Raw genomic sequence first — 26,923 nt, 5'->3', positions numbered from 1 at the left:
CCAGGCCTTATTTTTTAGAGAAAAGGGGTGGGCCAAAAGAGAATTTCACAATGATTGGGGGTGGGTCACTGTGTGTTTTGTAAAGAATCACACTACAATTCATGTGGAAGATCTAAATAAATTCTAATGCAATGCTGGACATAAAATATAACACAACTGGATGTCACATGTAGGTATCCAACCTAAGTGTCAATGAGATCCGTAAGCAAGAGCGAAGAAAAGAAAAGCAAGTTCGAGCCTTAAAAGATGTACATTGCTATGACTGGAAAACACTTGTAGAGAAGGGGGAGCTTGACACTCTGAAAGCCCCCGAGTTGGACAAATACATTGAGCATAATAAACTTAGCAATAACGGAAAGAAAATCGACAAAATCAAGTGAATCAATCTACATTTCCTTCAAGCGTCAGTGTAACAGTGTTGGTGAGGACAGTGATGAGAGTGACAGTGACAATGACCTTGTTTTGTGTGATGTAAGTGAAAGCAAAAGTGAATCAGATGATGACAGTTATACTGTAACAATACAAGAAGGCACATCAACAAGAAGTGGCCGCAGGGTAGGACACTGGTCCACAAGATATGCTGATTTCGTTCAGTGAACAGGAACTCCTTATAGAGGTATAGATTGAAGGGGGTTGGGAGTGGGTCACCTCTTATATAAAGTTATATGGGGGTGGGTCAAGAATTAACTAATGGGCTTAAAGGGGTGGGTCACGTTTTTTCTTTCATGCTAAAACAAAAAAAATCCCCCCCACCCCCCCACATAAATAATGACCGGTCCCTAAAAATAGCTGTTTGTTTAGACATTTTTTTGCAGGGTGAACACCCCAGATTAACATCTAGAGCTGCCAGGTCTGAAATGTTGTAAGTCTACTTGTGGAGTCCCAAAGGTTTTCACTAAAATGAGAACTTGTGTACAGATCAACTTAAGTAAGCTTACTTAGTTCTCGGACACAATCAATTACTATGCACCCATGGGCATGTATGTGTTTGTTATTTACATTACTTAATGATTGTTTGAGTGATTAACTCACAGCTAGCTCTACTAAATTCAAGGTATCTTAGTCTGTTAACAGCCCTAATCCTACACTAAATCTTCAATCATTGATTCTAAAGATCAATTGAAAGAACTTCTTAACAAAATCGATAATAAGATACACTGTTATGGATAGTTAAATCCATCTTAAATTGACTAGTATAGCCAGACATAGTTTGAACCTTTCAAGGTGAATGATTCCTCTTCCATTTTAATTTTTAAGTATATCAGGTAACACCCCACAGTGTACCTTCTAAACTTAAAAGAATTACCTATAGTAATACCTATATTGACATACACAGATAATAATAATTATTAAATAGAATCCAATTGAAAATTCCCATGAATATCCTAACAAGAATGATTATAAACCTCAATCTTCTGAAGAAAATGAGCTAAAAAATCTTTTAAATTGTTCAAAGCACATGAACATAACAATATTCCAAGCTCCCAGCCTCATGAAATTTGGGGTGAACCTGAAAATGAAAACACAGAACAGTACTATTAGTCAGTGTAGAATTAAACTACAGTGTTAGTTACAGTAATGCAATACTGTAACTTTTCAACTGAAAACTATTAAAAAGGTATATAATAATGTACTCATGAGTAATAATATTTTCAGTAGTAATACCAATAACTTTTAAGATGAGGATGACGGGCACATTACTGTTTTAAGACATTGAATATTATTACTATAGGGGAAACCTGCAGCAAGCACTGGTTTTGCATAATAATGGCTCTTGGAGCAAGACATTATATTTCAAAGTAATATTTACAGAGATGCCAACCTCTAAAGATTTTAAATCTGGAGACTCTCTGTTTTTCACTAGCCCCCTACCCCGGAAATTTAGGACATTATAATTATCAAGTCTTACATGAAGTAGATACTATCCAAATTCGCGACCATCGTTTTGATGCCAGAAATAATCTTTGTCAGTGACTAAATAGGTGTAAAATGCCTCAGAAACCGTACTACAGTTACGAATAAGAAAAATTCAAGTTTTGAGCTAAAAATGGGCTAAATTTCAAATTAAGGCACAGAAAAGCTCAAAAGATGATTTTATCCGGGAGATAAAGTGACCCGTACGGGAGACTGGGAGATTGGTGTTGTATCCGGGAGACTCCCGGATAATCCGGGAGAGTTGGCATGTATGTATTTATATACAGATTATAATTGGCACTAATTAGTTGGTGTTCTGATCCTTGTCACTGAGGGTTTTCTACATATAGCTGTCATTAAGATTAAGGGCCACGAGGCAAGAGGGATTTTGACAGCTATATATGGGGTACAGGAGGATGGACATGAAAGGATGGGAGATGGGAATTGCAAAAGGGTGAGAAGAAACAGAAATAGGGGAAATTATGCTAAACCGCTTCATATTTTGCAATTGAGTAAGGGCTAAAGGGAGGAATTAACCAGGAAAAAAGAAGTAGGAGCCGGGAATGCAAGTTGCAGGAGGCAGGAGGTCGAGATCTCTGAAGTCTCCCCACTGTTCAATAAATAAAAACAAACAAAGGGAAAGAAAAGGAAAAAAAAAGTAAAATGAGAGTGAAATTGTATGGACAAACCACTGGAAAAAAATAAAATGGCTATTGTGGATAGGTGGCTGTTACATTCTCCTGCTTGTTTCTTGTTGACATTTTAATATATGGATTCGTGATTAAACAAGCGAATGAATACAATAACAATGGTGATTTACCCTTTGTAATAAGCCAGAGGACCATTGTGTTTCAACAGCATATAAGCACAGTGGATGGCACTCTTGTATGTATTTGGTGGTGAGTTCATGTAGCGAGTCTTCACCACATCAACAGGGGAAGCTATCACAGTGGTAGCGAAGCCAGCCCCAAAGGCAGATACAAAATGCAGCGGCATCTCATCAGCCATGAGATTTTTTCTCAGAAAGAAACCTTTCACCATGTCATACACAACAAGCTCTGAGGCATTCACAGTGGAGAGCCGTGCCATATTTGCGAAGGCGCCTTTCCACATTCCACGTAGCCCTTCATTTTTGTAAATTGACTTGTAAGCATCTAAGGCCTTACTTGATCCAAATCTGGAGGCACTAGCTTGAAATCTCACTTTAGCTACTTCTGTTGGCTGAGCTAGTGATACTGCAAAGACACCTGTTGTAAAACTAGCCAGAATCTTCTTTATAACTTTTGGGTTGTTTATGTCCTCATCTCCATAAAATTTTTTAACTTTGTCATAAAGTCCTATCCTAATGCTAGCAAAGCAGAGTTGTCGATGAATTCCTGGTACAAGTCCTTTGTACAGGGAGCGAACACCATCTGTTTTTGCCACTGTTACCATGGAACCTATCATTCCACGGTATTTTACACTGGGATTGCCAGTTGAAACACCACTTGATACATTTGCCATAACAGCATTTTCACCTTGAATCTATAAAAAAACGAAAGTATTTTCATAATAAAAGGATGAGTATCACAGAAAAAAGAGTTTCAATCAGTGGAAATCCACTAATAGTCGCCTGCTCTACCTAAAAATGACTAAACTAGTGTATAAAAACTGTTATAATCAAAGGGTAAAATTAAAGAACAGCTGCCAAAAACAAATGTCGGCCCTCTGTTGGCCGACTGTCAACCAACAGTCGGTTGACAAACCACCTACAGTCATCCAACAGATGACAAACAGATGGCCGACAAACGGTCATCGAAATTGTTGCACAGTTTCACAGCTTAATGCATCAGTCAGTTCCAGTCAGTTCCAGCTGTGCCCAGCCCACCCAACCCCCCCCCCCCCCCCGGCTACTGCGGGGCATTTGCCTGCCTTGTCAGTCCCAGGGGTGGCGCATTTGCAAATTTTGCGTTGCCTAGGGGCACAGCTGGAATTGACTGATGCATAAGTTCGTAACCTAGGGTTGGTTTAAATCTTTCAGTTGACTGTCAGAGAGCTGTTGCTCATCTGTCAGTCAACTGTCAGTCGACAGTCTACTGACAGATGGCCAACAGACTTTTGGGGGAGCTGTTATTCAAATATTACTGTTACAATAGTGTATCCCCACTAGGGGCAGGTAGGAAGGAAGTGGACTAACACTAGAAGTTGAGCCAAAATTTGAAATTTTGCACTCAAAACCATTGGTTATGGTTTTCCGTCACACTGGAGAATAAAATTTGATACTAGGTCTTTTCCTAGACTGCTTGATAGCTGCCTATGCCTTTTCTCATGATCCAGTTCTAAACCCTTGAGTGGGCAGGTTTGCAAAACAAGGCAGTTAACAAATCAAAGAGCTTTAGGAACTGACTTGTAAATCATTTATTAAAGGTTTTATCCTATCTCTTTGAATAATGCCACTTTATAAGGTGTTGAGTGGGGTGGGGGTTACTCAAATCAGTTCAGGGTAGCTGTGTCTTCCCAAGGTTCTTGAGCAAAAGTTTTTGTAAGGCATGATTTCATAAGATAAACTGTTTCTTGAATCAATATAAGAAATGAGGACTGAATAAAAGGGCCACTTGTGAGGGTCACGAGTTTACCCTTTCTAAATTAAGACTCGAATCCACTCCATTCCAAGACTAAGAAAGTCACAGACTTTGCTAACTATCTCTGTACATGGTGACACAATGTTTAGTTCCGGGACAATCATTGCTTCACAATTCGATTCAGTCCTGATTTTAATCAAGTTTACAAGAGTCGACCAACTAAAGAACTGACCAACCAACCAATCAAGGTCCCCTCGTAAATCAATTCGCGAGTTAATGATCGCAGTATTCAAACATGTTTTGCATTAGACATGATGAAACGAAACCAGAAAAAAGAAACATGCAAACATTTCACTACGTTACACGTCACACGATTCACTGGTCCGAGGTAAATATTTCATTATACCGTCAGAAAATTGCAAGACTTATTTACAATACCAACTTTAGACCTGTCTCGTTGACGATACATGCGTCTTATATCTAACGATATAGTGGAAATGCTATATACTAGAATTAAGCTGCTATAAATTATTTCCACAGGGTTAAAAACTGTTTTGGATCTGAATACTCTCGCGAGCTATAAATTTAGGTATTCCATAACGTAAATGTACTGGAAGTAATTCCCGTGTAGATAGAAGCAAAGCGTTTCGAGGATAGATTAAGTTACAAATCTAGGGGCTGTAGTGTTGGCTGTTCTCTTAAAACGTCATGAACAGGTAAGATGCAAAAATGATCATTGTACACGTTGGCTGACCTTGGCTGAACAACCAAACATCCACTTGCGGTTAAAGACCAGCTTACCTGAAGTCGAACTTTCGCCGTGTCTATCGGAATAGTAGCAGCCTCTGCCACAGATGCGGCTAATCCAGCGCTTACAAACTTCACAAGTAGAGACGGTTCTTTCTGCCCCGGTTTAGTATGCATTTCCGACTGTGCTGCTTGCTATCAACAGGGGAGAAGCTTTGTGCTCGGGAACTGGTTCACGACACGCAAACTGAACCTTGAACGAAGCAAAGTGTGAAAACTGACCACGTTGCAAATATTCCCTTCTTCAATTTTACCGTTTTAGCCGTCGAATCAAGTTTTAATCGCACTTCCTGGCCTTGCTCAATTACCCTGTTGAGCAACTACCGTATGACACGGAATCCGACACGGAAAGAAACGAGTGCGTGACGCAGTGTTATATTATGATTGGCACTTGTAGCCTTACTCACATATTGATTGCATTTGATTTTTTGTTCTGCTTTTCCTGTTTTCTACCTTTTTTCCGGGAAGGCTATTGTTTACAGACGAAATTGGTCTGTCCTTTTTTAGTCAAAACTGACGAATGGGAAAAAAGGTGCATTTTTTATTTTCAAAAGGGCAAAGTTCAGTTTTCTGTTGGGAGAAATGTTGCGTGATGAGACAAAAAAGGCTTGGTGCGTATACATGCAAGACCTTTCTAGTTGGCTATTGGTTAATCGAAGGGGTGTGTTTGGAGGTGCGGATGTTACGAAATTTTTGGAAGGGTCGTCACGGTTACAGCGAGTGTAACAGGGTTCTGCAGGTTGACAAACGGGTTTCAACGGAAATGAGCGTCAGCATTTTGTGGTTTGACGTGCGATTTTTCTCATGATTCCGTTGACGGTCGAAAGAAAATATTGATCAAAATATATGAACGCATTACGTCCTAAAATTCAGTGCAAATTTGATTTCAAGACATCTAAGCTAAAAGTAATAAACCTGGGGACAGGAGCCCATGCTGGGGATTAAAGACGAAATTCCAAAGAAATTCCGAATTTTCCTTTCACCTTTCCTATTAAAGCCACCACGCGCGCTACGTACGAGATTCTTCCGGCACGGCTGGGGTGGTGGTAGTGTTAAGACTGAAGCGGGGAGGGGGGAAATTTTAAAATGAAATTGAAAATGGGTATAGGGGGTGGGGGGGGGGGGGGGGAATACAATTTTTAGCACATGGCACAAAAGGGGAAGAAATTTACATTTATTGTCTCTTTTTTATCCCGATGTGGATTACAGTATAATATTAATTTAAACTAATGGATTCTCCGAAACACTCAACACCGCAGTAACAAACTAAAACAGACCTGCCAACACTAAATCAATGCGTATTTGGAGGTTTGGAAAAATTTTTAGATTGGAACCTCTAACCTGAATATTTCCAAAATTTGTGTCAAATGAAAATAAAAAACAGCCAGTAGATTCGTATGTCTTATGTTCTTTTCTACCTTACTGGTGCCGCCATTGTATTCTTTTGTTTCTTTTTCTGATGTGACGTTGACGAGTAACCATTTTGATTTTGTCGGTTCACAGATTTAAATAGAGAATATTACACGGTGGCGAGAAGATATGAATTTTATGTTCGAGTGGCAAGAACAATATCTCACGAGTGAGCGCAGCGAACGAGTGAGATATTGCTCTTGCCACGAGAACATAAAATTCATATCTTCGAGCTAACGTGTAATGCACCTATCAATGTAAACCCCGTGGGGGGGGGGGGGGAGGGAGTGCGGGCAAGGGGTGGGGATTTGACAAATTTTGAAATTTTTCGATCAAATTCCCCAGGGTGGGAAACGAAAGGTCAATCAAAAGTGTCAAAATCAGATGGGAACTTGAAAATAAAAACTTTCTCAAAATAAAATTATCTGTTTAGATGACAGTTTAAAGTATCGGATTATGGCGATTAAAACAAATGAAAAGTTCATACCTTTCTCCAACAGCGTGACTTTCAGGAAACCTCGAGGGACGGACTTGGTAACTGCTTCTGAATTGATACCAGGCTTCTGTCGGTCAAAGTCAAATGTCCCGACCCCGGGGTCGCTTCGCACGATCAAAAGCCCGATAGCGGGGATAGTCCCAGGCATCAAATCCCCTCCCCTTGCCCGCCCCCCCCCCCACGGGATTTACATTGATAGGTGCATAATATTCTTTTTATTAGATAAACATACTGATGACGGCGTTTTTGATGATTTTCCGAAGATTTCCGACCACCTTCTGAAGATTTCCGAAGATTTTTCAAATTGTCCCGAAGACCATACGAACGTTCCCGAACATTTTCCGAGAATTTCCGAAGATGTCCGAAGATTGCCGAGCACTTTCGAGGAAGACCCGAAGATGTTTCGATGATACACCAACGAATTTAAGTACAATTTAAGAGACAAACCTGATGTCAGTGAAATTATCGATATCTTCACATGTAAAAATATCGTATTTTTACGTGTGTTCAGATACCACATTTCTCGGTGGTAGAAATCCTTGTAAAACACTGCAGTTTATATAATAAAAGCCTTTTCCGTCACCGACTTCAGCGCCTATGTTTCATATCACGGGAGCCCGTGAGCCGATTTAGAATCACGTTTTTAATTCGCCAAACGGCTAACGTCAAATTCAAGTTCACAATTTGTCGAATTAAGAAATGAGACCCCTGATACAACTGTCCAAAATCATTCTTACTGACTAGAGGTAATCATTGATTACAGATCCGCGTTCATCACTTACGGAAACGATATTCGAGTCGAAAGGAGTCCAGTTTCCCGGCCAATATGCCCCTGATAAAATCAGTGGGGGCAGCTCAAGATCGGCAGTGATACCTCGAAAATCTGTGGCTTTGTACCACAAGAACACCAAGATTAGGAAACGTTCTGATTGAACGCGATGAACCTAACATAAAATGTTCTATTTCTGTGTAGATATAATGAACACTGAAACGACAAGTGAGATCTAGCCTGCGTAGCAGGCGCTTGGAAGTAGTGGGCGAAAGAGAGAACGGGCGGGCGCGAGGAGACACGCGTGTCTCCTTCTCGCGCGCCCGTTTTTTCTTGTGCCCACTGCTTCCAAGCGCGACTACTTCCAAGCGCCTGCTACGCAGGAGTAAGAGAAATCTTGGTTAAGTGGTACAAATTGACGTTCGTCGTTGATCGTAAACCAGGCTATGTCCACACGAATACTGATATTTTTGAGACCGCGCACATTTTCACACGAATTTTTACACGACAAGAAACAGGAGACGGAATATAACTATGCAATCATCAGTGGCGGATCCAGGGAGGGGAGGGGGGGAATCTGGAATCCCCCCCATATCAAACCTGACGCTTGTTTGAGACTGAAATTCTTACATCGACAGGATCGTATATCACCTTTTTACTGGCTGATTTTTTTTCAATGAAACGCGCATCGCATCTTGCCACTAAACTAAATTCCAGGGATATTAAAATATGTAATTGTTTTTGGGTACCCTCCTATAATCTGGACTCCCTCCCCTCAATCAAAAATGCCTGGATTCGCCCCTGCAATGTATAATTATTCTCTCTTGTATTCCTTCACAAATTAAATTTGACACTATTAGACATTACTAGTATGAACACTGATGTTTTGATATTAGTTCACTCCCACTGGAGTTGTTTGGCTTTTCTCATTCACCGTGAGATTTGGGGGTTATTTAAATCGCGACACCAGGAGTTGATGAGTTGATAACCAAAACCATGTCTCACGGCCAGACGGTCAGTTGGCCTTTCTGTAAAAATTTCCTCGAAAGTTCATTTTGAACTGTCGTTTTTTAACTGGAGCTCTTTTGGCAGCTATATCAGTTAAAATAATGTTGTTGAATTCAGTAACTGTATCACAGGACAGGCAATCTTAACCGTAGCCTGAGAAAATCTATACTGATGACGCGTCATTATTCAGATCTGGGTAGTGACGTGTCATTAGTATAGAATTTCTGCGCTCGTTTCTCAGACGTCATTTCGCGGGGAAACCTTTGGTGGCATCGCGACATGTCGTCTGTTTTCTTTCTTAACCGCGGATAATTCTCTGGCCCATTCGAGTTTAGCTTCTTCCATTCGCCACGATTCCTCCTTCCCATCACACCCCGCGCGCCACTAAGGAGAGATAGTGAGAAGGGAATGGGGACTAGTCAAATAGCCGATGAATAGAGAAAGAGTTCAATCACAAAGCTAACAGCTGGTCCCAAAGAAAAAACTGGCCAAATGTGGACACTGTCTGGGGGGCTAAAAGACGCCATGGGGTGTTCTGCCTTTAACACATGATCAACGCACATGCGCAACTTTCTGAAGATATCGGAAACACCAAGAGTGAAATCCGGTAAACAACGACAAAAACAATAGAAACAAATGTAGATAAACAGAACTGCAATTTACTGCACCATTACGGGTACACATATTGTCACAAGTCAGAAAATACACCTATTACTTCTGAAACCTAAAAAGAACTTAATTCAGCAAGATACTAATTCTAAATACCGGGACCTTCAAGCCTTATTATTGGGTAAAGTGGTCATATAAAATATCAAGACAAGTATTTGTTTTTAATGCACATAGATAGAGTTCCACATGTGTCCAATGCAGGGCTTGTCACTTATACCAGCTTGTGTTTAGATCTGCAGTTACTTTTGGAGCTCTGCTTTAATCATATCCTCAAGTTTTACAGCATCTGCAGCAAACTTTCTGATTCCCTCCGCTAACTTCTCAGTAGCCATCTGGTCCTCATTGAGAAGCCAACGAAATTTCTTTTCATCCAAGGATACTTTCTCAATATCAAGCTTTTGAGCTGTAAAAATACAAGGAAGAGTAATAAAAAATGTTTGACCTTGTATAATGAAAACGTGACTTCTTAATGTATCAGTAGTATATAGCTGAGGGAAACCATGAAATTCATAAATTTCCTATGCTCTTATAATAAATCGCAAGTTACAAAACACAGAATAAGAATCTACGTCTAAAACTAAAATGATAATTCAAAAAGTTATAGATACTTTATTATTATTATGTTTAGGAACTGATTTTCATTAACCATCACCTGACGGCAAAGTTAATGTTTATCCTTACCTTCCTCAACTGAAAGCTTTTGGGAGACTGTCTCAGTCGATTTCACGAGCTTTTCTAACAAAGATGGACTGAAAATACGAAACAAACATTAGTGCTTCTGGACTAGGGGTGGTGGGGCTCACTAGCAGCTCGGGGATTGACCTATTGTATTTTATCTTATGGTATTTGTTATTTTGGAAATTTGTAACTTGTCATTATTACAATTTTATGTTCTTCACAGCTGAGAAAGTTATATAATTACAAAATTCATGGGCAATTTCAAGCAAAAGCTTAAGGCAAATAGTAGGAATTGTATTATATACCACTAAAAGAAACTCTGCTAATGGTTCCCTCCACAACAGCTACTTTCGTCTGTCCTGGCAGATACAGTACATTCTTTCATGTTTCAACTGCTGTACAAGGGCAATAATCTCTCTTCGATGACCTGCCATTCCTCACTGTCCCCAGGGTGGAGGTATTCTCCTAGCAGATTGCATTGTATGTGCTTGATAATCAAAAGAAGAATTTGACATTTTAACCCTTTAAGCCCCAATATCCACATACAAATTCTCCAAACTGATCTCTATACATTTTGTTAAAGAATAAGTTGAGAGAATTTGATGAAAGATCAAAGCATTTTCTCTTAGGTGATCAATTTATTAATTCTCATAACCAAATCTCTTGACAATCAATGGATATGGTTAGGAGAAAATTGATGTTGGACACCATTGGGACTTGCTTAGCGCCTTTAATATTCCATGCACCCCTTAGTTCAATTTTTGCTGATACCTGATTGTGAGAAGATCACATCCAGCCAGTTCAGTGATTTGCCCAAGGTTTCTGAATGATGCTCCCATGACAACAGTTTTGTAACCAAACTTTTTGTAGTAGTTGTATATTGCTGTCACACTCTTAACACCTAAGAAAGAACAAGTTGACATATGTTGTGATAAGTCAGAAGCATCTTAGCATGATCGACACACAGAAAATTTTCCACTAAAATGACCCTAAAAGTCGTGTTCCATTTACTTTCCAACTGGATTTTCCAGAAATGTTTTGTTATGATAAGCACCCAAATACACAGAGGGCCAGAGACACTAACATGTACAGTACTTCACTATTTCATAATTACATCACTGAGAACACATTGAAATTCTACTATTACAGAGAAGAATACAAACCACAAAATTTGAAAAGTGTATACCGTTAAGTGTAAAAAAGTTTTCAAGAAATCCAGCCACATTTTCATCCAGAAGAAAAAGGCTAAACATTTTATGGCCTGCAGAGTTGTATATCAAACATTGGATAGCGCTATCCACTGGATTTTAATCACTATCCAGTGAATATGTATTAGGGAAACCAGTTCTGCTATCCAATGGATAGAGATTTATTCAGTGGATAGCTTTTATCCACCTTTAAAACATCTGAGGCCTGGTGATGTAGTTGTTCACTTTCCTTGGTTGGTATTTTTGCACAAAATAAATTTGTAAGTTCCAGCCAGTCATTTATTGATATCATTATTATTTACTTTTAATCTCTACCTGGGTCATCTGCAGGTTCAAATTCCTTTTGGTCTGTGTTCTTAACATACCAATCAAAAATACGTCCAACAAATGGGGAGATCAAGGTGACACCAGCTTCTGCACAAGCTACCGCCTGGAGAGGCAAGAAAAATCAGGCAATAATACATGGTTTTTATGATGTGCTATGATTAATTCACCTACATGTCTTGTGATCTCCAGGGCAGGGTTGGACCGAAGTAAGGAGGCTTTGTTCAAAGTGAGGCACATTGATGGCATAGCCCCAAATGTAGTCAATATTACCAGTTCTATTGCCTTAAAATAAAATAGCTCAAGTGCTTTTGGGAACTTGTGATGACAATACACTAACTCAGTGGGTCATTCGGCCCACCAGCCCAACGCTATCTGACATCACTTCTGTGTGTCTTCATGATTCATCCTGAAAATGCCTAACTAGTCCTGAAACTGACAATCAAAACCCCAAAAGGAAAACTCAAAGTATTCCTGCCGTTTCCACATCAGAATACCCTCCCTTCCTCCCTTCTTAAGTGCTCATAGAGAAACAATTACATGCAAGAAAGGAGAGACCATCTCTATTTTGGTAATCTTTAACAGTACACTCAATTTTGATGCAACGGTATTTATTAGAGTTTCTTCTTTCACTAGCAAGGTCATTGCAAGGTCTTTCTGCAAATAGAAGGTAAATAAAAGGATGGCCTTTGTCCAAGGCTTGGAGCCTTGTTTTTGTGAGTTTCTATCAATTACAGGGTCTCCAACATTCTGCTTCAAAGTCTCAGATCTTCAGTCATAGAATGATGTGCGTTTCGAAGCATGTAGAGCCTTAAAATTTACATTTTATTTTAATGCTACATATACATTGACTCAATGTTAATTCCCCCAATTATAGCATTGGTTTTTCCATACAGTAAAAACCCATGACTTAGTAGCTGCATTTTCCCAAGTTAACCTATACAGGTTCTTACATAAATGCGGCAATTAGCACAAATTTAGGCTACCGGTATTTACATTTTTATAATAAATAGGTTCTTATTTTCTGAATTGCAGCTAAGAGAAGACTTTAGTGGTACTCAGCTTAATTCCTTAGTAGGAATTCCAACAGATGGGTGTGGGGAAGGTACCTGAGTAAACTGAAGGTAACCATGACAACCCTGTGAGAGGCAACCACCAGGCACCGTCACACTGAGAACTGCAGTGGAAAGTTTTCAGATCCTCACCAAGACCCACCCAGAGAAAGGGAATTAAAGGCTGGGAGCAAAGAAGGCTTAAGCGCAAGCACAAGCAAAGACAATGCAAGCAAAATGACTCGACCTCCAAAGGAGTGCTGTAAAAATACTGGGACCCTGAAAAAGCCCTAAGGCCGGCGCACATATGATTAGCAATGGAGACTGCTGGCCAGCATTATCTCATGTTTAACCTCGCCTAAATTACATTTAGCCACATTTTACTGTATATAATCATTCTGTACTAAATGTCTAGAATGTACACTGCACAATAATATTATGGAAATTCTGTGATGATGTAACACTTGCTTACCTGTGCAAAGGAGAAAAGGAGTGTCATGTTGCAGTGAATACCAAGTTCCTCCTCAAGAACCCTAATAAATGATAAAAAAATTTGAATTGAAATAATGAAATGAATCATGAATTGAAATATATAAAATGAATCATATTTTGAACTGAGGATAAAGATATGAAAGAGAACATGATCTTCGAAGTTGAACGACCGCGGCAGTGTTAGCTCAGTTGGTAGAGCCTGTGACTGCAGAGCAGGAGGTCGCGGGTTCAATTCTTGAGGCTGGACCAACTCAGGGTCTTAAAATAACTGAGAATTGAAGGTACTCCCTTTGCATTGCAAGTGGCTAGACCCTTGCGTGGCTCGGATGACCATGTAAAATGGCGGTCCCTTCTCCAGTAGGAGACGTCAAAATAGTGTCCCCAATTAGTTCTTTTGTGCTAAATACATTGACACTCAAATAAAATGTATCTTTTTTCCAAACAACCTAAGCAGTTGAAAAAGAACCTGAACAAAATTCAGGCTTGACGGGGAATCGAACCCTGACCATTTTGCAATGACCGGATGCAACACAGGCCGACTAGAGAGCAGCCCATTGTGATATCAATAATGGATAAGATTATATTATTGTAAATCTTTTGGAGCAACTGCTTTTGCTGTAGTACATAAGCCAGACCCTGTACACATATACTTTCCTATGTGCAATTTGACTGTCATTTTTTCTCTTGCCATTAAAATAGGGCAAAGCAAAGACATGTTCAGCTAGGCATGTCACTTCAATCATTCCCAAAAATAAACCGCATGCTCATCACCAGTGTTATTTGCATACATTGAAAGTCATCGCAATTTTTAACCCCAGTTTCTACAGTCTCCACTAGGAATGCCTGGGACCATGAGCCCCCTTTGGTATACTAAATACAAAGAAAAGAAAACAGCTTGCAGATTATGACTCTCAGTGCTCACAACCTCGAGTAATATTATATTGTCCAAAAAATTGATGATGAAGAACTTACTTTGCAGCTTGGACTCCTTCCCAAGTTGTGCTCAGTTTGATTAAGATTCTGTCTTTGCTGATTCCAGCTTCCTCATACAACTTGATAAACTTTTTGGCCTTCTCAATAGAGCCCTCAACATCAAAGGATAACCTTTACCCCCCAAAGTAAAAAAAAACTAAATAAAATGTTCCCATGAATTCAAGTGGAAATGAATTCTTACACTAAAGCGTGGTAGGTACATGTATTTTCACTGCTGAATTAATTTTCTCAGGCTGTGTTCCATAAGTGAAGGTGCTAATTGGGCATGCAAAGGTTTTAATGGTCTTTAAACCATCAAAAAGTGATCAAAATCAACTTTCCCCTGACAACATCAAGGCATAATCAAGAGAACAGGCTACAAGAATTAATAAAATGGTTACTAAAGAGAAAATCCTTTGATCTTTTACTAACTTCTCTCAACTAATTCTTTAAGGGAAATCAGTCTAAATTTTAGAATTTGCATTCGGGTTCAACTGGGGCTAAAAGTATTAAAGCCATTTCCAGGGAGTGTAAGCACACTGCTATTCAACCTTGAACTTTGCAATGGTTTTGCTGGTTCTTACTTTTTTTTAAGACAGTTCAACAGCCCGTAAACAATAAAAGCACTGCACATTCAAGGCATGGCTTTTTATGGCTTACCTAGCATCAACCTCTGTTGAAACTCTTCCTGGGACAATATTTAGTATTTCAACTCCAAAAAGTACAAACTAAAACAAATAAAAAAGCTAATTTGAATTTTAAAATAATAACAATCATCTTTATTCCATAATATTATTGAACTACACCAAAATATACCAGCTGGAATAACAATATAACATTATCTAACAAGGCATACATTTTCGTTAATTCTATTACTTTTTTGTAACAGATAAATGAATTAAGAACTTAATTACGTCATCAGCCATATTTTCCTGAGGTTCTGCTATAAATTAGTAAAGCTTGTTGTTGTGGTTTTTTTACTAATGCTGTACGTGTTTTTAATTAGAAAAATGCTGTATTTACCATTTTGTCCATTGCTTCAGTCAGCTGCTCTTCAAGGGTGCTTCAAATTTAAAAACCAAAAATAAGAAAAAAATTCAATAAAATGATATGTAAAAAAGGATTAGGTTGAAGACCCAGAAAAGACTGTTAAGTAAAGAAATCCCTATAAGTACCTCAAAGCCAGTAAAATCAGAAAAGAAGAAAAGCTCATCTTAAAATTATATAAACAGTTGGATGACAGCTCTCTCTTACAAGGATATCATGTGCAATATTTAATGCTTTATACAACTTTTCCATCGAGAATTGAGGCTGCCCTCTAAGGAAAATTGAAGGGATCCCAGCGCCCTGAACTTGTAAAATCCAGGGTGCCAAGCATAAAATTTGTACGAAAAAAGTAAGATTTTCGAGCTGCCCAAGAGCCAGAGTTAGCCACAAGGAGCCACCGGGCTCCGCTGGAGCACATCCCTGACAGTACTGTATGTAACACTCACTGAACACAACAATCTGTTTTGTTGATACCACATTGTAGTATTAAAGGCGGCTGTTTTAGCAGCATTTAGCTCTATTTAATTTTATTATATAGACACGAGTGTTTTACTGGAAAATATACCACTCGTAAAATTCATAAAAACTACATCCGGGACCCGAGTGGTTTATTTTCCATAATCTCACACGTGAGTTTATTGATGACGAAATTTTGGTAATTTCCCTCTATTATTTTATCGATGTCTTTTTGTCTATATAATAAAAAGAACATTACACGATGGCTTTTAAAACAATATTTTACTCACTCACTGCGCTCGTTTGTAAAATATTGTTTTGCCACTCGAAAATAAAATTCATATATCCTCTACATACAATCAGGCAGGTCTCAAGCAAAGAGAGGAGGAAGCGAAATGGATGAAAGAAATTGGGAGGAAAATAGAGGAAGGAGAAAGTTATGACAGTCCTTTCAGTGCTATATTACATCATTATTATAACTTTTAAAACTGTAAGTTACAATAATAAAAGGTGTGGTGCGTAGCTGAGTATGACACTGAAAGCACTTGTTGTACTCCCCATAACATTAAGATATTTTAAAATACAAATATCAAAATTCCTGGCCCATTTAAAACGCTCAGATAGAGCTGCCGAGCATTTCTTCAATTTGCATATTAAAATGAACGCAGTAATGATGTGATATATAATCAAGTTGTTTGTTTCAAAATTATTTGCTTTAGGCGATATCACATTATTTCCATGTTATTTTTTTGTATCATTTCAAACATCCAACATCAGTAATATTATTTCTATAAAAGATCATAAACTCTAAAAGCCCTTGGATGGGGTTTGTTGTATTTGTACAATAGACGTATAAGTAAAATTGTACGAAAGTTGCGTACGTCACGGTGCATGGCCAGCTAACTATAGGTTCAGTGCATGCAATGACGCCTTATTACGTAAAACACCTCTTCACTCAAATATTGGCACCTCGACAATCCGTAAGTTTTTGTTCTACACACACAAAAAACTATTTTGCAATTATCCTGCTAATCAATTGCATATTCAACACCCAAGACTTAAATAAACTTATTCTTTAATTTCACGAAAACTCATAACCTTAAACACATGAAGCGTGACCTTGAATCCTTGGACATGCAAAAACGTAAACTAACTAAGAGAAATGGTTCGAGTATTCTTTACCTTCCATTGGCCTTTCCGTACTGAACAGCTTTGTCGAATAAATTTCGGTACTGAGGCATTTTGGAAGCAGCAAGAAGGAGCGATGGGTTGGTCGTCGCATCGGTGGGTTTGTACTGCGAAATGGCTGAGAAGTAAAAATAAACAAAAGTATATCATGACAGTGATTTACCAAACAGCAATCAGGAAAAGAAAACTCCTTTACAAATGATCTCTCTCTTACTATCAAAATCGCCCGAATCAGCGACGACTGTGGTGTATTTTTTGAGTTGTTCCAGAGCGGAAGCCATTTCTGCAGCACTTTTCTTGCGAAGTCACGCGGCTGAGCCGGTCAGCGGAGTTTCCGTTCAAAAATACGGTACATTTAGTATTCCATACATAAAGTATCTACCCCTAAACTTTATCAGCGGTTTCTCAAAAAACAGAAGGAACCAAGATGGCGGACGGAGGCGAGTTGACTGCTGCAGCAGCCACAGGTGATTTAAAGGTCTGTTTTCTGAAAGCTGCTTTTTTTTTTTTTTTCTATACAAGTATTGTGAAAGCTATACTTAAAAAGCGGCCTATTTTTTTTCAGGCGGTGAAAACCATTATAGACCGCGGTGTTGATGTGAATTCGTATTCCCCAGAGGGTTTCAGACCCTTATGTATTGCAGCTTTCTGGGCGTACAACGACATTGTTCAGTTATTACTTGACCGGGGGTAAGCATTATTTTGTAAATTTATTGGGCTAGATTAAAGAATACCCGGCCCACCGATTCGGTTCTATTTATTGGGGGTTGGGGGACAATCACGAGCGCAGAAGGCGCGAGCTGCTAGGGGTCTCCGGGGGCATGCCCCCCCCCCCCCCCCCCCAGAAAATTTTGAAATATAGGGTCTCTGAAATAGCATTTTCAGCCTTCCGAGAGCATTAATTGTCAAAAGTATTGGGGGGCCCAGGCCCCCCAGGCCCCTCCCTATGCTACGGCACTGTTTCTTAATTACAAGATAAGCATCTACAGCTTAGGTTGATTCAGGGTTTTCACTGCAAGCTGAATAGCCCTGAACACTTTGAGTTTGTTTTTACGGCTTACTGTAATAATTAATATTGTCTTCTGACCAATCACAATAAAGTTCAGAACCTACAAGTAAACTTGAAGGTTTACTGTTTACCTGACTGGCTTTTCCTTGCAATACAAGAACATTTCTGAAACATTTCTGGTATTCTCACCCAGTTTTCTGAGTTTTAAAGTAAAAGTTTTTTCTTTGTATTAACAGAGCTGATGTCAATGCTTGTAACAGAGGTACAAATTGGACAGCTCTTCACTGTGCTACATTCCAAGGACATGGTAAAGTTGTTATGACACTAATGAATCACAACCCAGACCTAACAATCAGAGATAATCTTGGCAGGTAAATAAAATTATTGTTAAAAGCTGAGTTGGAAGTTTAAGTGAATAAAGTTGAGTAGCCAGAATTGTGTTGAGCAACATTAAAATATTCACCTGCATTTCTGATTTTGGGCCCTTTTTATGTATTTGATTATTCTTATACCACTATATATTTCATTAAATAACATTTCCATCAGAGCTGAGAGCAGTTTTATGGATAGCACTTCTATTCTGACCTAGTGTCATTACGCATCAGTCAATTCCAAGACTACCATAGGGCATTTGCCCATCTTGTGATTCCACTGAGTGGGGTCATAAGCAAATTTTTGCATTGCCTGGAGGTCAGCATCTGCCAACCCTGAGGCCACCCTGAAAGTACAGACTACGTGACTTGGGTACTTACAGGTGCTTTCGGAATTTTCATTAACAGGAAAATAAATGTGTGTGTAATAGTTTTCTTGTAAACAACAACAACAACAAATGAATAATGAGACTGAAATCAAGTGACTTTTCTCCCATTAATAATAATATACCAGATAAAGAAAATGTAACCAAGATGCAAATGTGGCAATAATATTTCACTTTCAGATCAGCTGTGGATTTTGCCTCAGCACTTGATACAATTTGGCCATTTTTTGCAGGTTTGTTATCTGGGTTTAATTATTGTGGGCGACAAGAGAAGCCCGCAATCATGCATGCGTCACATGTATGTAGCCAGCATTCATTTGGACTTCCACTAAGAATGAATATGAAATGCAAGGAACGTGATTTGATCACTCGAGTTTGGACCTTCTATCACTTGTAATCTGATTACAAGTGTTTTGAGCATCTATCACAAGAAACTTGTGCAAAGCACAGTGATGGAGCAAAAGCGTTTTGATCTTCGATCATTGTCAACCACACCTAGAACCTTTGATTACTACTAGCATTATTATTATTATTAATTTTTTTAACCTCTTTGGACCTGCCCAACGAGGATGAGCAGGAATGACTAGAAAAGTTTAAGACAGTAGTGATGATCAGCGGCAAGGATTGTCATGTCCCTTGTAGTGGTTCTTTTGCATTCTTCATGAGTCAAATCAGTGAAATGTTGTGAGATGAGGCCACATGAAGACCAGTTTAATACCCAACCATTTGCAGATGTCACAGCAAAGGCAGCTCATTCCCTTCAGTTATTTTAAGATCATATTAAGGTTGTGCCCAGGAATCAAACTTGGGCTTATTGCTCCGAAGTCTGCCCTATCAACAGAGCTAATAAATTAATTTCCCCATTTTACTTCAGCGATCACCAACAAAAGGAGTGAGGTAGAAGCCTCAGTAGATAATGTACACAAATCACTTGATGTGCTCTTGTCTTAGGAATGCAGGAAAGGTCAATTAAGCTAACCTGAGTTACTAAGTCAGTGATTAAGTATACTTGTAGCAGGGAACATAATTATAAGTCTTGGCAAGAAGTACTTAATATAGAAAATTTTGTTTCTTTTCCTGTTTCAATTCTAGAAATTTTGGAAATGTTTTGGTTGTGTCTTTCTTTCCATCTCCAATCCTTAATCTTTTTGCTGACCATGTCTGGATTTTATAGGGAATGTCTGTTTCACAAGTCTTGCATTTTTCCATCAACCATTTCTAGCTATCAGCTGAGAAATTTTTGTCCAAGTTAACTTTCTTAATGATTTTATAATTTTAATAAACAATATTATTTTGTTCCAATTTACAGCTGCTGGCTGCAGAAGAACATCTAAAGCTGACCTCATCAGAATGGACATTGTGAAGAAGGTAATTTCCTAATAAATGTTGCACAAAAGGTGTTTCTGATAGGGCACACAGTGGATAAATGTCACATTCTGTGGGTCAAGCCTCCTGTTTTTATAATTGAATCATGGTGACCTTTCTCCTTCGCAGCCATTTTTAGTGTCATCATGCAATTTATTCTTCTTCCCAGAATCAGCTGTTTGTACAGTTGTTTGTGGTGACGAACATTGGGTGCTGACACTAAAAAATTAAAAAATCCTAAGGCTGCAAGGGAGATTAGGTGATGTGTACTTTGACTGGTGATTGCCGTGCCAAAATTATTTTAGCCCTGCCATAGCAAATGTTTTTCCTTTTTATTGTGTATAATAAGTGTATAACATATCGAGCCACCATCACCTGATAATGCCTTTTCAAAATATTTTAAATGAGGTTTAGTTGAATCAATTAATGATGTTTTTGTAGTAGAAACCTCAGTTCGATCTCCAAAGCGACAAGTAGGTTGAAGCCATTTTAACCTCAATGTCAAATTAAGTGGGCTGCCTTTGAACTTACAGGTTAAGGACTGACTTTTGTTTTACAGGACTGGCTTTCACAATTTATTAAGACTAAGAAATGATAAAATGATAGTATCTTACTGTGTATATTGCTTACTTGCCAGTGAAATATAATATATCTGTCAAATGTGGCTCAAGTTGGCCATTATATTTGACTTTAGGTTGAAGTGAAAGATAACAAAGTTCCAAGTTCAGAGAAAGCATACTTCTCCCGACCTGGTTCAGCCTATGTGTTTAAAACGCAGTCACTGTATGGTAGCCAGACACAACACAGCTATCAGGTATACTGTCTGGTATCATGTTTGAAATAAATAATAATGATGATAATAATAATAATAATAATAATAATAATAATAATAATAATAATAATAATAATAATAATAATAAAACACAATAACTTATTACTTAACCTCCCTTAGGCCACAGACAGATTTCATAAGGGGGTAGTATACATACTTATAGTTATAATTTACTGCAGTAAGTGATGGCAGAAGAATTTTAACATATTTTTCTCTCTGTTATTGATTAACTCCTACACATTTTTTATGAGCAATGGGAAGTTTTAATTAACTTACTGTCAACATATCGTGCCAAAAGTACATTCACTTTTATGTAATCTGCAACCCTGAATGGCTTTTGCAGTACAGAATAGTTTTGTTATAGTGGATTTAAGTCCCCGGGGGTGGGGGGGGGGTTACTTTAGGAATTTTTGGGTGGGGGTGTGCCGCTGGGACCCTGGAACCCTAGTCTGTACCAGAGCTAGTTCAGCTGAAATTTACTAACCTTTTCTAGACTAAACTCCCTAAATATCCCCCTATCCTAGAGTAGAGTAATTCTGGGTTAACCTAGTCTAGACTAAAATCTTCAACCAATTGATCAGTTTCCTGGAAAATGATACCCTATTCTAGACTTTAAACTCTCTGATTTATACACCCTATCCTAGAGTAAACAGCTTGAAAACCATACCCTTCACAGCGGCACATACCTATACAGCCCATATATAGCAGTACCCCCCCCCCCCGGGTTTAAGCAAGGGTAAATTGGCAGCATTAATTAAGCAACAACATTTAGCACTGCTTTAACACTGTTTTAGAATATTTGAAAACTGCAACCATTTTGCAGCGCACAATCTCTGGCTTCTGATGCTCTATGGATTCGTGAACACTGCAGAATGGGCGCGTTAGCACCATGCAACCAAAAAAGTGAAGTCACGCAGTTGCTGCAAGAGTGCTGCTCGGCTCATATGGGTAGTGTAGTATGTGAAAAGAATTATCATCAACTCATACATAAGTGCACTTGTAGGTGGAAAAAGCTACAAAGTAACAAAATTTTTCCAGAGAGTGTTATCAACTCACAAGTTTTGTTTGCTTTTTGATTTTGCTTTCATGCACAAGCCAGAATTACAAAAAGAGAAAAATGTTGATTATTGGTTTTTTGATCCTTTTTTTCAGCAACAGCTGGCTCTTAACAGTGGTGATGTGTTGACTGCTAGTGAGACTTCAGTATTAAACACCTCTAGAACAAATAATCCTGCTTTTTCAGTATGGAGGAGTTGATTGGATTTGATCTTCATACAAGTTTTATAAATTATTTATGCATAATTAATATCAGAAGCCCTTTGACCTTCCTAGATAACTCCCAACTTATCTAGGAAGATTGAAGCTCTTCTCATAGGGTAAACTTTCTGGGACAGCCCTAAACAATAGCTGAATTCAAAGTACTGTTGGCTCTCTGTTGATGGGTGTTTACCCAAAACTAACCCCTAGAGCTGGTACCTTCTGTTCTATGGACACTTTCTTGGATAATCAAGGGAAACAATGTGAAAGCAGATTTTACATCCCTAAATCAGGGATAATAATATTTTTCTACGAGCATTACAGAGCTAATTAAGGTACACTGACAATTGACTGTTATTCTTGTAATATATACAACAATAATATTATTGGGAGTGATGAATGATATGTCCTTAATTTGCATCTTAAGTGTATTATTTTAGCAATAAATAAGTAATAATTATTATCATTGCAAAGAATTAATAGTCTAGCTTGTTCAATTCCGCAATAAAGTTTGCCAGTGAGTCCATGCAATTGCATTGCAATATTTCACAGCATTATTTGTACCCAAAAATATTTGCATACCAATACTGTATGCTAACAAGAAGTTATATTTTTTCAAATCCATTTGTTACCAGCTCTCAGAAAATTATCTGTTTATCCTTTCTAAGGGGATATTATATAGGCAAATAGACAAACAGTGTGGAGAATGAGCACACTGAAATCAAGGTTTAAAGTACTGTTTAAAAAATGAGCAGTAGTGCATTATCAGGTGTTAAAACTTGAGGAGAAGAGGTTTTAACCTGATAATACACGACTGTGAGTTTTTTGAACTGCTTCAAAATCTCTGATAAAGATGAACTCATTCTTGGACTAATATTAAGGTTTGGGGTTATTTTGGTGTGAAAAAATTGGATGTAAAGTTTAGCCGTGGCCTTATCAGATATAAAGACACTCATTAATCATTAATTTCTTGTTTTTTCTTTAAATTCATATTGAGTTATTAAAAAGTCTTTAATGACCATGTTCTTTTTTTCGATGGTCATAAGTGTCAAACAAATATTATAAAACACTAATTTCAAATTATGGTATTTCGATGTCATTTTTGTTATTCTGGTTATTTGAGGTCAGAGTGATTGTTCTAACAGTATGCAGTATGCAGTGTTATTCTATATCTGAAATAAAAAGAGTTATTTTTCTCAATTGTGCCACAGTTGTTAATAGTAGAACCCCCTACCGTTTTAAATCCGACAGCTCAGCCTCATAGACGAACACTTTTCATAACCCTCCCGCCCTGTGCATACCTGCCAACTCTCACGCCTGCGGGTTGAAAACTTTGATCTCATGCCGGCTCACGCTTGCGGGCCAATTTCTCACGCCTGATTGAAAAATTTGAGTTGTTGCCGTCTTGCTTGACACAATTTCCAAAAATATGTAAACTATGTGTAAAATGAATCAATGACAATACCTTCCTCGCGATCTCTGATATTTGAAGTGAAAAGCACTGGGAGCGAGCTCGCCTTCGGCAGACTTCGGCAGACTTCAGATGCCTTGGGTAAACTTCGGACTTCTTCGGAAGACTTCGGACTTTTTCGGGAATCTTCGGAAATGATCGTGTCGTCTTCAAAAATTCCAGCACCCCCAGGATGAAAATCTCACGCTTATATCTCATAAAAAGTTGGCAGGTATACCTGTGCCCTGTATTTTACCCCAGCATCTCTATCAACAATGGGTGAACACACGGCGACTACAGAACCTCTTGTTTCCCCATTGCAGTTCAATTACTTAAGCTACTGTTCACAGCTATTTCGAGAAAGGTTGTCGCAAAAACTGTGCACGCTACAATCCCGAAAGGTAATAATTTATGGGATATGATCAATATTCTTGCTCTTGACGCTGTAGCTGCCGAACCTGTTTTTGTTGCTTTCCTTTAGCACTCGCAAACATACTTCCATGGCCTCTTGTGCCCTTCTTTGAAATTTCTTTGAAGAACAGTGAACTAAAAACCACCCAATACCTTTCGAGATTGTCGCGTGCACTTTTTCCGACAACCTTTCTCGAAACAGCTGTAGTTAAAATCAGTGCAAATGAAAGGAGTCATGAAAACTGTTACAAGCTTTTTGTGTGTGTGTCTAGGATATTTTAAATGGTAAAATAAAAAAGTGGTTTAAGGTGTAAAAAGTTAAAAGTACCAACCAACAAACACGGGAATTTTGTGACGGACATGTCCGTGACATTTCGTTGACGGATCCGTGACTGATCCCCCGTTAATTGATAACCGTTTAATTACTTACCTTCCTAGCCTCCCCGCAGACGTCCTTTGGGGTTCGTTTGTCACGCATTTATTTCTCCCCCACGGAGAAATGAATGCGTGACAAACGAACCCCAAAGGACGTCTGCGGGGAGGCTATTACCTTCCCAAATTAAAAAAAAATATTGAAATTCGGTAAGTGGGTGATTGTCTGTAGAAAGAAAGGAAAAGTGTTTGAAGAAGTGATAAAATATGGTGTATTAAAAAAAGACAGAAATGTCTGGATTACTTTTGTTATTTCCGGAACTAGAATGCGTGATAAAATGTGTGGCCTGCCCTCTGCCCCATGGCTCCCTCTTTCCTTGCCATTTGTTCTCAGCAGCATATGCCACGTAACTTTGTCCTTTTCAAAACATTCTATAAGCGGTAGCCGCTCAACTATCAATTAATTTCAGGATTACCATGGATCTTTCGGCTGAGATAGTAACGGATGATTGGCAGTCTACGAGGGAAACGGTGCGAGAGCGAAATAAGTACATGTTTCTTAATCCCATGATAAGTGATGTGAGTTTTCTAGTTCAGGATTCGACCAAAGAACAGGGAACGAAAGTCGCCTTGCCAGCTCACAAATACGTCTTAGCCATTAGCAGTCCCGTCTTTTATGCTATGTTTTATGGCGGCGTAGCTGAACAGGGAAAACAAATCGAACTTCCTGACTGCAACTCTGAATGTCTGACTGAGTTTCTTCGATTCATCTACTACGACGAATTACACCTCACTGCTAATTCTGTGCTCGGTGTTATGTACTTGGCTAAAAAGTATTTGGTTTTGTCTCTGATGCGTCGTTGTGGCCGTTTCCTTGAAGAGAGGATCGACCCAAATAACGTTTTCGAAACATTGACCCAAGCCCGTCATTTTCGAGAAAAGGAGTTGGAGAAGAGATGTTGGTTCATAGTTGATCTGAACACCAAACAGTGCTTGCATTCGCCTAGCTTTCTGGAGCTCGATCAAGCAGCCCTGCAGTCGTTATTACGGAGGGAGACTCTGCGAATAGAGGAGTCGGAATTGTTCGAGTATTCCATGCGCTGGGCTAAGAAACAGTGTGAAAGTGAAGAACTGGAAGTTTCAGGGATTAATTTAAGAACCATTCTTGGTGATGCACTTTATTTTCTGCGGTTCCCAGTCATGACGCAAAAGCAGTTTGCCGAAAAAGTTGTACCCCAAGATGTCCTAACTGATAGGGAAGCTCTTAATGTATTCTTACATTTTAGCACCCAAAATTCAAAGCCTGATGTGCCATTCCCCGTCGTGCCTCGCAGTGGAAGGCCCATGAGGCGCTGCTGCCGCTACTCAGAGGCCCCTTCTTCTCACCACTGGCACAGACCCCCCAGTAATGGTACTGGACGGCGTGAAGAGACCCTGTTTTTCACTGTCACAACTGAATCACCTGTTTACATAGCAGGTGGGCGAGTCTTTACACGCTCATTTGGGCTCTCTGATGTGGAAAGTCGACGTGACAAGGTTCAGCTTTGGATCAAACAGGAAAGCCCTCCAGAGAAGGTCCTAGGTTTTGTAGAAGGAGAGTATTTGCCAGATAACAGTGGAACCTTTAATGGAGATGGCATTGATGTTACATTCAAAACTGCCATACTTGTAAAAAGTGGGATGCGATACTCCTTACGCTGTGTGATATGGTTTAGCCAAAGTGTAACATCTAATAAAAACACCCCTCTAAAGGAAGTGGTGTATGACCAAACTAAGTTTACATTTGAAAACTTGTACTATGGATCACACTTTACAGAGCTCATGTTTTACACCCCGTGGAGTGCATAGAAATTTTAAAGATGTTTTAACTTCTATATATGCTGTTTGCTTAAAAGTGTTTAAGGATCATGAGCTGTGTTCTGTACACTATTAAGCATGGTGATGCAAATTAGTCAATGATTGTTGAAACAAGACTTTTCTGGCATGGTGGTTATGTTATAAGGCTCAAAGCTGTGCTACTTGAGCATCTCATTCAAACGTGTAAATAATATATATTGTATAAGCTGGAAATCATACAATCTAAAGGTTAATACTTTTTTTGTAGTTTACACTATTGATTTCTGTCATTTTTTATTGCAAAGAAGGATTGTTCATGTGCTAATGATTGACCAATTTTTTTCGCTTGCTTGCTGTTTATCATAGGGGAAAGCTAGAAGTACATATCAAGTTTGTTTGATAAAGTTGTGATCATCAAGTATTGAATACCTTTTCAATGAAGTAAATATTACTAACAATAATATTTATGAAGTTAATGTACATCTCTGATTTGATCCCCCAATGCCTGGGTGTAAATTAGATTATGTACCTTATTGGTATGCTGTCATGTATTAAACATATATCTTATTATTTAATAAAATTA

At 38.7% G+C, this 26,923-nt stretch overlaps 4 protein-coding genes across 4 annotated transcripts; 2 read left to right on the top strand and 2 right to left on the bottom strand.

The window, feature by feature from the left end:
- Window positions 1-786: 786 nt before the first annotated feature.
- LOC140933443 (dicarboxylate carrier UCP2-like) lies at window positions 787-5,675 on the bottom strand. The gene is made up of 3 exons (XM_073383001.1): window positions 5,277-5,675; window positions 2,735-3,438; window positions 787-1,510 (listed from the first exon to the last, which is right to left on the bottom strand). The coding sequence occupies exons 1-3, from the start codon at window positions 5,397-5,399 to the stop codon at window positions 1,408-1,410; spliced, it is 930 nt and encodes a 309-aa protein (XP_073239102.1). The 5' UTR covers window positions 5,400-5,675; the 3' UTR covers window positions 787-1,407.
- A 3,929-nt stretch (window positions 5,676-9,604) lies between these two features.
- LOC140933440 (transaldolase-like) lies at window positions 9,605-17,408 on the bottom strand. Its single transcript, XM_073382999.1, has 10 exons — window positions 17,266-17,408; window positions 17,046-17,169; window positions 15,384-15,423; window positions 15,021-15,088; window positions 14,361-14,492; window positions 13,369-13,429; window positions 11,836-11,950; window positions 11,084-11,213; window positions 10,316-10,383; window positions 9,605-10,037 (listed from the first exon to the last, which is right to left on the bottom strand). Exons 1-10 carry the CDS (start codon window positions 17,330-17,332, stop codon window positions 9,874-9,876), a joined length of 969 nt encoding a protein of 322 aa, XP_073239100.1. The 5' UTR covers window positions 17,333-17,408; the 3' UTR covers window positions 9,605-9,873.
- Window positions 17,409-17,444: 36 nt separating this feature from the next.
- Window positions 17,445-22,578, top strand: LOC140933441 (cyclin-dependent kinase 4 inhibitor B-like). The gene is made up of 7 exons (XM_073383000.1): window positions 17,445-17,529; window positions 17,617-17,741; window positions 18,297-18,431; window positions 18,998-19,050; window positions 20,127-20,185; window positions 20,877-20,996; window positions 22,167-22,578. Exons 1-7 carry the CDS (start codon window positions 17,479-17,481, stop codon window positions 22,269-22,271), a joined length of 648 nt encoding a protein of 215 aa, XP_073239101.1. The 5' UTR covers window positions 17,445-17,478; the 3' UTR covers window positions 22,272-22,578.
- Window positions 22,579-24,896: 2,318 nt separating this feature from the next.
- On the top strand, window positions 24,897-26,513 carry LOC140935517 (BTB/POZ domain-containing protein 6-like). Its single transcript, XM_073385071.1, has one exon. The coding sequence runs from the start codon at window positions 24,982-24,984 to the stop codon at window positions 26,350-26,352; it is 1,371 nt and encodes a 456-aa protein (XP_073241172.1). The 5' UTR covers window positions 24,897-24,981; the 3' UTR covers window positions 26,353-26,513.
- Window positions 26,514-26,923: the final 410 nt, after the last annotated feature.

This window comes from Porites lutea, chromosome 4 (genome assembly GCF_958299795.1).
Source record: "Porites lutea chromosome 4, jaPorLute2.1, whole genome shotgun sequence".
Classification (NCBI taxonomy): Eukaryota; Metazoa; Cnidaria; class Anthozoa; order Scleractinia; family Poritidae; genus Porites; species Porites lutea.
The sequence above is the reverse complement of the archived record's forward strand: the minus strand, read 5'-3'. Positions and strand labels throughout refer to the sequence as shown.